Below are 12750 nucleotides of genomic sequence, written 5' to 3'. Positions count from 1 at the left end.
AGTGGGAATGTATATTAGTGGTTCATTCAAAGACATAAAAATGGAAATCGAAACTGAATCCATGATTGTGGCAGTAATAGGCAACCTCTGATTTTAGCTTTTCTTGGTTGCGTCGCCCGGTAAATCTTCCGGTGTAATGTCGACAACACGGCAGACCCCCAACTGAGTTCGCCAGCTACACTAAAATCGACGAGTTTTAGCAGTCACTTTAGATGTTTGATGTTTCATGACAAGTCCAATATCAAATAACCTCCAATGATCTCAAGGATGTATTCCCGAGCGTATCGTATTCTTTCTACATCAGTCGAATCATCCCCCAGCTCCAGGAATGTGTCTCGTAACCAACCCATCTCGATCTGACCTTTGTAAATATTATTCAGAATCGTACCCAAAAGATCGTAGCATACGGCTCCCCAATCAACAGATTGAGCGGACCCGATGAGTACGGACCCATCCACCGGCAACCCCAATTGTAACTGTACGTCCTCCAAAGTGATGGTACACTCCCCACATGGAAGATGAAATGTGTGTGTCTCGGGTCTCCATCTCTCTATGAACGTGTTGATGAGTTTCAAGTCCAACTTGTACCCCTGGCCTATATTGGCCACGTGCCAAAAACCCGCTTCTCTCAAATAATTTTTTATCAACGGTGATGGAGGACTAGACATATTACGAATATAACATTGTAACACCCAATCTACCAACTGTTATAAAAATATTATAAAATAAATATTAATTAAAATTACATAAATGGAAAAATATTAAATAATATTCAAAAATTGAAATTAACCCTTACCATTTTCATTTTCTTGACGGAGATATGTTTATGATCGAGATGAATTAATTCGCAGATCATTGCTAACACGATCAAATATCTTAAAAATTATAAAAAAATACTGATTTAGAAAAAAATTAAAGGAAATTGTGATTTAAAGAGAGTTGAAAATTTTAGAGAGAAATTTGAGAGCTTTTTTGAGAAATTTAGAGAGAAATTTGGAAGAAATTAAAGGAAATTGTGTGGAAAAAATAGGTTGGGGTTTTATAATTTTTTTTTACCGTTGAGCCCTCAACGATCAAATTTTTAAATGACCGTTGGGGCTAAAAACACTGGCTAAAGCACGTCCTCAGGGGAGCGCTTTTCTAAAATTTCCTCTTAAAACGTGCCTACGTGGAAGTGCTTTTGGTTTTTTTGTCTATTCTGGTAAATAAAGTTTAAAGTGGTCCATTTTCGTAAATAAAGTAGGAAATGGGCATTTTTTAGTAAAATAGTCTTTAACTTTTACTTCAATAATAATTATTTTAACTAATTTTTTTAAAGTAATAAATGTAAATGTAAATGTACATTTTTTAAATATATAATTATCACAACTTCTATTTAATTATAATTATTGCTAAATATATTATTATTATAAATTTTATTTTACATCAACTTTTTAATTAATAATTTTAAATTAAATTTTATAATTATTTTTAAATGTTAATTTAATAATATGATAGAAAATAAAAAATATTTTTAATAGTTCAATTTTTTTTTCAAACTCATACTTTTTTATATATATTATAAATTAATTCAGATTTAAATTTTAGTGTTAATCAGTTTTTCTATTCCATTATTTTAGGTTTCTTTTCCTCATTTTATAAGAAGTATGAGATATGATTCTGAACATAAATTGTTTTGTTGTCTTTATTTATAATTCAATCCATTCTATTATAGATGAAGGATTTTTTTTGGACCAATCATAAAATATCACGTGTCAAGCTAAAATTATTGTTGGTCAAGGTCACAAATATGATGGTAAAGTGATGACATCATATATTGTGTCATCATTATTATTTAATTAATTTAAATTAATAAAAAATTATATTATCACTAATTAAAAATATAATAATTAAGTGATAATGTTAAATTATTATTTTATCTTTAATTAATTAATAAGAGATAAATAATAAAAGGGTTAAAATTGTTGCAGAACAATCAAATGTAGCAATTAAATTCTACTAGAAGTACTCTCTTGAACATATTCAAGTAATTGGCACTATAAAAAGGGCTCAGTACCCCAAGCCATTCTACAGAAATAAGTTCAAAAAAGCTCAAAAAACCTTTGGAGAAATCTTTGAAAAAAACTTAAGAACTTGAAGAATTTCTAACAAACATTATGCTTGTTTTGAAGAAAGGTCGCCTTTCGATCTAATTTAACCAAGGAGAGGAAGACAAAATAAATTCTTGAAGAAAGGCAACTTGGAGGTCCAAATCTGTTTCAAGTGTAAGTTAATATAACACTTAGAGTAATCTATAACCATCCAAGATCAAGTTAGATGAATTTTGGATCGAAACTCAAATTGAAAAGAAGAATCAAAGAAGAATTTCTTTATATTCAATAAATTTCCAAATATTGTAACTTTCTTTTACAAAGTTATTAATAAAATTTGATTTCAATTTTTCAAATCAACCTTCTCAAAATTTATGAGTACATCCACTCTTTTAAGTTTAAATCATTTAGCTTTACATTACTTTTGGGTGATTTTATGGATTTAATTTTAATTTTTGAGTGTTTGGACCTATAACTTTTGAATTCAAAATTTTTTATTACAAAAATTGAAATTTAAAGACTTGAATTACAAAATGGTACCTAAATTATATTATTTTTCTCAAATTGATATCAAATTTTTTTGTTGTTGTTGTTGTAATAAGTGATACCTAAATAATACCAAGTTATTCAAAGTGGTACCAAAATTATACCATTTTTCCTAGGTCAGTACTTTAAACTTATTTATTTATTATAAATGGTACCTAAATTACACTCTGTCACCCAAATAATCCCGAATCGTTACAAAATATCTTAACCAATCATTTCATGAGATATGACATGTTTAAATTAAAAGAATTAAATAGAATTAAATTAAATTACACAATTTAAACATTTTTTTCTTTGCAATCATTTCAACATTTTTTTCTACTCAACTTGTACACAGTTCTTGGATTTCATGCTTTATCTGAGTTTATTTATTTATTATAGAGGTTAACTTAACATAAACTATTCTATGTAAAATATATAGAAATAACATAAGTTTTGAATTGGAGTGAGAAAAGAATCAAAATCGAGGCTCAAAAATAAAAAAGAAGCTAGTGATACTCAGAGTTTTGTTGTCGAAAATTAGGTAGAGCTGAATATATTTAAGGATTGTTTTTGAAAGGGAATAATATTTAAGTTTATTGGTTAATAAATTTTTTTAAGGATTGGGGTAATTTTGATAATGATGTATAATTTAAGTAGCAGTGTAGGTAATAGAAAAAAGAATTAGATACCTAGATAGTAAAAGAGTATAGCAAACTAATTTAGAAAAAGAAAATAATATAAGCAAGCAAAATTCAAAGATGTGAAATGAAATTTGGTGAAGAGGAGGGACAGGTACAGGTGTCCGGTTGAGAGAGTTTGTTCAAGGACCTAAAACACAGCCACATGTTAGAAGGGATATGGGAATAATTAGGTTGACGCGCTCATATTAAAGTATTATTATTTATTAAGCTTTATGTTTAAGTGCTTAATATGTTTTTTAAGAATCAAAAGTTTTGATTAAGGCCGATGAGTGTAAACAGAAATTTTAAATATTTTCAAATTTATTAGTTGTTGAACTATTTAGTTTAGTTATAACTTTAAAACAAAATTTTATCAAATTAAGAGAAAATGTTTGAAATTATTACATTATATTACACAAGTTTTTATGTATGCTTTTAAAACACAAGAAGCGTATCACGTCCCATAAAAACTAAAATTATTTTTAAGGGGAAAAAAGGGTCAATGTCAAATCCAGGTGGAAAAAGTAGGGGCCTAGGAGAAGGGGGTTTTAAAAAGCAATGTCGGCTGACACACCGACTCTGAAGCAACATTGAAATCCACGCAACTGAGCCATAAAAAGAATAAGTGGCCCAATTTATGTCTTCTTTCTTTTCGATTCCCTTCCTTCACTTCACTTCACTTCACTTCACTTCACACTCACGTATGTATGTATGTATGTATGTATATCTATGAATCCATGAACACGTGACCACCAACACTCCACCCCACTCCACCCCCCCCAAAAAAAAGGGCAGTATAGAATAGATCCAGGATCCAGTTCTTTTCACATGATATTACACTATTCTATAGTTAAAATTTATATATGCTAACATATGATCCTGCAGTCATGTCCTAAAGTTTTAAACCTAATCAACATATTCACATGCGTATAATATATTAGAATTTGAAGCAATACCAGATAAAAATATCTGCACATGAGAGAGAATAATGAACTCACTCATGGAAGCAATACCAGATTTAGTGTGATTTCAGGTAAAGACCTCGCCCACTTCCATTTTGTCAGCTATAATACCAATCACTGACTTTACCTGTACGTCAAAATACAGAAGAAGATGAACATAAAATGGAGAAAGAAAAGGAAATAGAGCAAATTCTATAATCTAAGTCGGCATCTTACTATGTGGTTGGATTCTCCTCTTAACCCTTTAATCTCGTATACAGCTTTACTAATAACCCTTTAATCTCAAATGGGTTACAAATGCGATACTACTTGACTAAGACCATATCTAAAAGCTACCAAAGGAAAAAAAAATAAAAATGGAACATATCTGAAACGTCAATCCAGAAGATTCTAGCAGTTATTAAAAGTCTTTTCGCTAGTACAAAAGTTGCATTCTATCAACCCCATGTCTAAAAAGGCCCTTTAACAAACTCTGATAAGCATATAATAGAGCCGGCAATATTTACAATAATCCAATGGCAATGTAATTTATTTCGGAATTTGATATTACGATTAACTTATCTTAATGTAAAGAAAATATTAGTCAATAAGAAACTATATATGCACCTGATGTTATTCATGATGTATTGCTGAAGGGAAACCAAGAAATCATAAGGAAGACTGACCTAATATATCACTCTTATCAGTATATCCATCAACATTGTGGGTCGCAGTCAATCTTATATATTAGGACTGCTCAACAGAAGTGTTCTATATCTCATGCAAGTGGTTTTAAATAGCAATCACAATGGTCCACTAGTTAGTGTCTAATTAAGAAGCTACAGTGCTGTGTGAAGCACTCATGGTGGGAGATTGGATTAGTACCTTTCAATAACTAGCTCAGTCAACATACAAAAAGCAGACGGTACCAAAAAGGAAGCACACAAACGTAGAATAAGTGAACCAAAATAGAAGAAATTCAGGCAAAGTGCGTCAAGGAGTCAAAAGTATGTAATGCATACCACAATGATCTCTTCCTCATCTGTTACGGATTCCTGGAGGAACAATATCCCCAAGTAGCCCTTCATTTGTGGTTTGTGGCAGTGGACGAGATTCTACTATTTCTATCGGTACTTGCTGTGAACGTATTATGCTTGCAGGAATTTCCCCGTGTGGATAATAAAATTGTGAGACTGAAGGAGTGAATCGACCAGCAAAGGCAGCTTCACGGCTGATGAGTCCACCACGGGGGAATCCGACACTGTGATGACAGTGCTGACCTTCATATGTAGTAATGACAATGGTGGGATCTTCAGAGGAGCGTTCTACCCTCTTCTTAACTGTACATTTGCTGTTTGTGCAACGGTAGTAGCTCCTGCAAATCAGATTTTGCACACAACATTCTGAAAATTTGCGTTTCCATTAATGCTTTTATGCATGAAATCATATTTCATCACTCTCTAACATACGGAGTCCTCTTAGGGCTCTTGCCCTTTTACATGAAAATTTTCAATTCATGATTTTTTTTTGTTTTCTTTAACCCTGAAACAAAATATCAATTACATATTCATGAATTGAAGGAATCTCCTTTTGTATATAACGATAGTGGTTCAATGATAAATATTTAACTTTGTTAAAGAAGTACTATCATTAACTCTAGTTTATATTAATAATTTTTTATTTCGGGAATCATTTATGAATGAATTGATGGAATCTTCCCCTATAACAAAGATGATTGAAGGAAATTCATAAATAATCTCCTGGAAAGGAAGTTGATTACAATATTGACAATGAATGCTGTTTATGATATTTCACTTTAAAAGTTCAAATTATTTTACTGAAAACAGGCGAATCCAATTCAAAAAGTGGGAAACATGTCAGTTTTTCTCTGATTTACCTAGGAAATGGACTATTTTTAACAGCTTTTTGTCCATATTTCCGCCACCGGTAGCCATCTTCAAGATGTTCAACTTCACTCTTGGTCATAAATGCAAAACGTGGCTGTCGAATTCGCTTTTGCCCCTTCTTCCTGGCCTTACTCCTACACAAAAATATTCCACCCACAATTTATCAAATTAAAAAACGAAAAGATAACATATTCCTAAAATTTGTTTCTTTGAGAAAAATGAAAAAAAGAGAGCAAGGAAGCTTAACTAATAAACATGCAACTAGTGAAGTAGATACATGAATGCAGCCATTAATGATGGGAATAAAAATCAATCAAAGTAATAAAAACAACTTTCTTTAAACAAGAAATGCATTAATATGGAACAAACTAATCCATGGTTTCATGAGATGAATGTCTCTGACCAATGTCCATTTTGTAGGACTGCATTTCCAAATTCCTAAAACAATGGGCAAATACCCATCACATATATAACACTAAAATCCCGTATAAAGTGAGAATGCATAGCTTTAAGTGAGGGGATGAATTCAGAACAAAAGGCAGACTTCATGGGGGTAAAATAAATGGGGAAGAAGTACTAATTGGGAGTATCTAAAGGGTTCATATGTCACCAAAAGAGGGCTTTTCGGAGCTATATTCTCGCTTATTGCCTAACGTGGAAATAAAGAGCCGAAAGAAGTTTTTTTTTTTTAAAAAAAAAAGGGGATTTCTGAAAGCACGCCGTTCCCGCTGCAATAGCGGCGGTGTTCAAGGAGGCCACTTAGCTTATTGTAGCCAAAAAGTCCCTTTTATTTTTCGCCCTTTATTCCCTTAATTGCACCTATTATGTCGCTAAATTTACGAAACAACCCTAAACCTCCCCCAACTTGCATGAAACAAAGGCTGCTTCTGTTTGACAGTTTCCGAGTGTACGGACTCCCAAGATTGCACCCGTCTCTTCTCTCTCATGACTTTTTGATACGGTGGCTTTTATTACATCTCTTATGTTGCCCATAGAAATTGTGCTTAATTACGATTCAGTCCCCCCGCAATAGCATAAAAAAGAAAAGGATAAAAAAGAAACATTTCCTTCCAATTTTCATGTCATTTTTTTCCTATTTTCATCGGTGGGATGGATGTTTGTTCACTACTACTCACGGTATCTCGGGCGGTTTCCCGCCGGATCCCGTATATTTCTCCGACGGATCCTCTCCGGAGCTCGAAGACACCGATGGAATCAATGTCGACACGTCAGCCGCCCCGCCAGCAGGACTCGACGCTGTCCCTGAACCCGAAACCGAACCACACGCAGCAGCAGCAACACAGCTATGCGAGCCGCTAAAGCTTCCCGCCAAATAAGGCCTGGTGTCGGCCCGGTCGAGTTCATCGAACCGGTCAATCTGTTCAGCATGATCAGGTTGCAGATTCCAGTCGAACTCACTCAGTATATTGCTCTCCTTATCGAAGAAGTAGTTGACGCTGTCGGAGACTGAGTCAGGTCCTCCAGCGAGTGCCCAGCTCGAATTGGATGTAAATTCACTCGCTGGATCCACACCCTCTTTATCTTCCATCCTCTTAAACGAAAGGAAAAAATAATTAAAAAATTAAAGCAGACAAAACAGAATCTAAAACAGAACGCGGAGAGGGAAGAATTAAAAAGGAAAAGAAAAAAGGAATGGAAGGAGAGAGAGAGAAAGAGCCAGCTAGGGTTTTGGGTTGGAATGTATAAGTTTTAGTGTTGGGAAGGGACGCCTAGCATTTCGAAGTTTATTTTTTTCTTCTTTTGTAGCGTCAATCCAAAAGAGAAAAAAGAGAGTTAAAAAGAGATGAGGTGCAAAGAACGAGCGAGTAAGAGAGAGAGTAGGGGAATAGTCGGATATAGAGAAAAGATAATAACGGCGTCAACTGAAAATAGTTAAGGATGGCATGTGGGACCCACGCGCATGGACTGAAAATAGTGATAGGCACAGAAAGTTTCCGACATAACTCTAACGCGAGCAAAGCACCGTGTCCTCCAAACATCCATTTAGTTTACATGGATAATGTTATTAATCTCGGTGAAATATTAATTATTGTAAGGATGAAATTAGTTATTATAGCATTTCTAGTAAAACATGAGAATTAAGAATATAAAAATTAGTTTGGAAGAGAGGTTACTTGATAATATTTTGAGGGGAAATTTTCGTTTTTTGGAGAGCTTTTTAAGGTTTGGTTAATGATTCGTGATGCTATAGTTTGGTCTATTAGGGATGAAAATAGTATTCAGTGTTGGAAAGATTAATGGATTTCAATGTCGGCCCATTGAATAATATTATCCCTTCTCATGCTAATCTTGTTTCAGACTCCTTGCTTAGTGGAATAGTAATAGAGGGAGGCATGTGAGATCTGGATTTGTTTCGTGTTTGGGTTCCACAAGAAGTTGTTCGAAGGATTATGAGCATCCCCCCTCCTCATCCAGATGCAGGTACGGATTAAATTGTGAAAATAATAAAAGTTAATCACTATAAAGTTTTAATTAATTTAGGGACCGATTAAGCAATTAGACCTATTTTTTATATAGCATTGGGATGATGATGTATTCATCCATCATTTTAGTTTAGTTATAATAATTAGTAAGTTAATTAGGAATTAGTTAATTTAATTAAGATTGATTAATTTTAAACTTACTATAAAAGAAAAAGAAAAAGAAAAAGAAAAGAAATCATTTTCCTTTTCATCTTCTTCAAATCGATTCTAAGAAGAAAATATAGGGTTTGGACATTCAATTTTTTGGTCTTTTGATTTCTAAGGTAATTCTAGTCCTTTTCTTGTAATTTTTTTTATTTTTGAGGTCCCATGAGCTTAATTTAGTTACCCCATGTACCAATTTGTAAAACTGTTAATGTAACGGCCCGATTTTAGGCCCAGTCAGAACAGTGGTTTCGGGACCACTAATCCAAGGTCAGAGAAATTATTTTTAATGTTATTTTATGTGTTGTGGCATGATTATATGAGAGGATGAAAATTTTGGTGAATTAATTTTAGCGATTTCATGCTTAATTGTGAAAAATGACTAAATCGCATAAAGTGCAAAAGTCCTATTTTGATAGCGAAGGGTGTCAAATAGCTAGAGAACCTAAATTGGGGGTCTTTAAAGGGAAATTAAACCCTTAAAATACAAGCTAGCCGGCCATAGAGACATGAGGAGTCAAAAAAGTCAAAAGATGATTAGGGTTGGTAATTGATGACATTAGCAAATTGAATATTAAAATAAAATCAAAGGGGTCATCTTTCTTCTCCATTTTCCACCGAAAATAGTGGGTTTTTGAAGCTTGAAATTTCAGCCACTTAGTCTCTCTACAAGTAAGTGATCTTGATGGTTCTTCTTGATGATTTTTGTACTTTTAGAACCCTTGTAGCATGAGCTTTCAAATAAGAGGATTATTTTGCAAAATGGTTAAAAGTATAGGGTTTTACCATGAGGTTGTTCATGTTTTTTTCTGAAATTTTATGGAAGAAAATGAATCATGGTTGTAAAATAAACAACTTTTGTGAAGTAGTTTTCATGGAAACCCTAACTAAGGACCATTTTGCATAAGTTGTAAAATAGTTGATAAATGTGTGAAATAATGAGAATTGTGGGCTGCTCTTAGTATAAAAAGTATTCGGCTAGGCTTGATTAACAAGAAAATATGATAAAAATTGATTTTCGGGTCTAGGGGTAAAATGGTCATTTTGTGAAAGTCTAAGGGCAAAATGGTCATTTTGCCCAATTATAAATTTTTGAGTACCTAGATCAATAAAATGATTAAATTTTTGATTTTTTATCATTATAAATCAAGAATTATAAAATTCGGGCCTAGACTGGGGAAAAGGAAAATAAGTGGACTAAGTCGAACTAGTCGTCTACATTTTGTAATCCGAGGTAAGTTGTACGTAAATAATACAACTACATTGTTATTATATGTGTTTAAATTGATATAGCATAAATTGCTTGTTTGTGGAAATGATTATGTATGATGAATATTGAGATAGTAGAACTCCTGTTTGAACCTTAGGAAATAAATCGAATATTTATGCCGTGACATTCGGGTTATTGTGTGCTAGTATAAGACATGTCTGGGACATGCATCGGCTACATTATGAGAGCCAGTGTAAGACCATATCTAGGCCATGGCATTGGCATTGAAACGAGAGCTAGTGTAAGACATGTCTAGGACATGCATCGGCTACGAGATGTGTCAATGTAAGACCATGTCTGGGACATGGCATCGACACATATAGAGGTGTCAGTGTAAGACCATGTCTGGGACATGGCATCGGTACAGACATGTGAGAGCTAGTGTAAGACCATATTTGGGACATGGCGTCGGCCTCAATTTTGATAGTCAATGTAAGACCATGTCTGGGACATGGCATCAACTTGATGGATGAGCCAGTGTAAGACCATGTTTGGGACATGGCATCGGCATCATACCCTATGTTTGAGGCTTAATGAATATCCAATAGCATTCCAAATGGTTCAACGGTGAGAGTTACAGTTTAAGTTAAACGAGAAAAGTATAACCATGTTGTGAGTGGTACATGTACCTATTTGAAATGTATGAGATGTGAGCTCAATATATGCTATGTGAATTGTATTGGATAGTGATGAGTAAGTTGTGCTTATGCCTACTTTTGTACTATAAGCATGATGATGAATGGTAAAGTTGTTGTTATATTTATTTGCATGCAACTTACTAAGCTTTATGCTTACTCCCTCTCCATTCCATTTTCTTATAGTGCTACCTAATTAGCTCGAGGACCATCGGACGTCGAAGGCATCGATCACACTATCACCCGTAGCACTTGGTATAGTTAGATCTTTTATTTTGATTATGGAATGTATAGGACCCTGACTTTTGAGTTTTGTGTCATTGTTAATTGGCCAAATGTGTTGGCTTACTTTATCATTTGATTCATTTTGTATAAGGCTATGGAAAATGGCTAATATTGAAAGTTATCATGTGAATGCAAGCTAGTCATTCATGAATGTGAAATTGTTGGCATGGTTGAATATATGTAATGTATATAGGTATTAACTATGGTTGTTTGGTTGAGAAATCATATTAAGTTAAACTTTGATATGTTGATTGATGTTAGATTGTGTTTCAGGGTGGCAAAGGCTTGGTAGATAGCCTTATATTGTCTATACGGGTAGACACACGGGCATGTGTCTAGGTGCCCATGTGTAACATATGGTCAGCCCCATGGGCGTGTTGTTTAGTCGTGTGTCCCTTGCACGTAAAATTTGCAAGTCAGAAATGCATGGTAGTAAACACATGGGCAGAGACACGACCGCGTGTTTCAGCCGTGTAGAGGACACGGCCTCTGGCCACGGGCGTGTGCCTTGGCCGTGTACCCCTTCTTGGATGCTAACGTCAGAAACAGAATGTCAAGGTTTTTAGACATGGGTTAGGACACGGGCGTGTCATGGTCGTGTGAGGGACATAGGCCATAGACACGGGCTTGTGTCAGGCCATGTGAAAACCCCTGTAGGTTTGAATTTAGAATTTAAGTCACATGGGCATGAGACACGAGCATGTCCCTAGATGCTTAGGCCGTGTGTGTCACACGGGCCATCAGCACAGCCATGTTATAATGACCACACGGGCGTGTTGCCCTTCCACACGGGCGTATTGCCCTTCCACACGGGCGTGTGCCATGTTTCAAGGGTTTTTTTTTCTAAAGTTAGTTAAAGAACTCGGGTTGGTCCCAAATGGTTTCTAATGGATGCTTGGGGCCTTGTAGGCCCATATTAAGGAGTTTAGACAAAGTTTGAAATAAAATAAAAATGTTTTCTTTTTTAATTTGACCGAGTCTTAATGACATCGAAACGATTGTATGCATGTGATTAAGTGTGGTAACGCCTCGTATCTCATCCCGACGTAAGGCTCGGGTGTAGGGTGTTACAGTTAAAGTTTCCAAAAGTTGTCATTATTGAATGCTTAATGAAATTGGTGTTAAATTGTTAGATTTTAAGCTTAGAAAAGAAAAAGGACTAATTTATAAAGTTTAATTATTAATTTTTAAACATAGGGACTAAAGTCCATAAATTTCAAAATTGATGTTGAATTTATGTAAATATGATTAATAAGAGGCTGTAAAAGGATGAAATTGAGATTTGTTTCAAAATCAAAGGCTCAAATTTGAAAGTTATGGTAATTTTGATTTTAGGGACTAAATTGAATAAAATGCAAAACTTTGGAGAACTTCTAAAAAATGGAATCAAACTGTCATATGCATATAGTAGGATGTCATAAGGTATCTGAAATTGATAAATTGAAATGAATTATCATATAGATCAAGAATTAAATCAATTAGAGAATAATCGAGGAAAGGGCAAAATTATGGATTAGTCTTCAATGTTTGTTGTTATTGTTTTTGCCAAGTAAGTTCGTATGGAACTTACTAAGTTATTTATGTTGTGTTTGGAATATAGATTATAATGTCTATTAGTTTAGGTTAATTGTCATTCTGACGATTTTGGCATCAAAAGGACTATATCGTAAAGTATGAGAAATATAGTATTACAAGTGAATATGATGTATGGAATGGATGTGGAATGTTTATATACTTGAATGAGATGTATATATGACATTACAGGG

At 34.0% G+C, this 12750-nt stretch overlaps 1 protein-coding gene across 2 annotated transcripts; it reads right to left on the bottom strand.

Moving 5' to 3' along the window:
* Positions 1-1983: 1983 nt before the first annotated feature.
* On the bottom strand, positions 1984-7954 carry LOC107887360 (probable WRKY transcription factor 57). Of its 2 annotated transcripts, XM_016811563.2 has the most exons (4): positions 7283-7954; positions 6137-6280; positions 5262-5614; positions 1984-4387 (listed from the first exon to the last, which is right to left on the bottom strand). In XM_016811563.2, exons 1-3 carry the CDS (start codon positions 7693-7695, stop codon positions 5278-5280), a joined length of 894 nt encoding a protein of 297 aa, XP_016667052.1. In that variant the 5' UTR covers positions 7696-7954; the 3' UTR covers positions 1984-4387; positions 5262-5277.
* Positions 7955-12750: the final 4796 nt, after the last annotated feature.

The sequence above is a fragment of the Gossypium hirsutum genome, chromosome A03 (assembly GCF_007990345.1).
Source record: "Gossypium hirsutum isolate 1008001.06 chromosome A03, Gossypium_hirsutum_v2.1, whole genome shotgun sequence".
Classification (NCBI taxonomy): Eukaryota; Viridiplantae; Streptophyta; class Magnoliopsida; order Malvales; family Malvaceae; genus Gossypium; species Gossypium hirsutum.
This window is presented reverse-complemented; position numbering and strand designations above follow the sequence as displayed.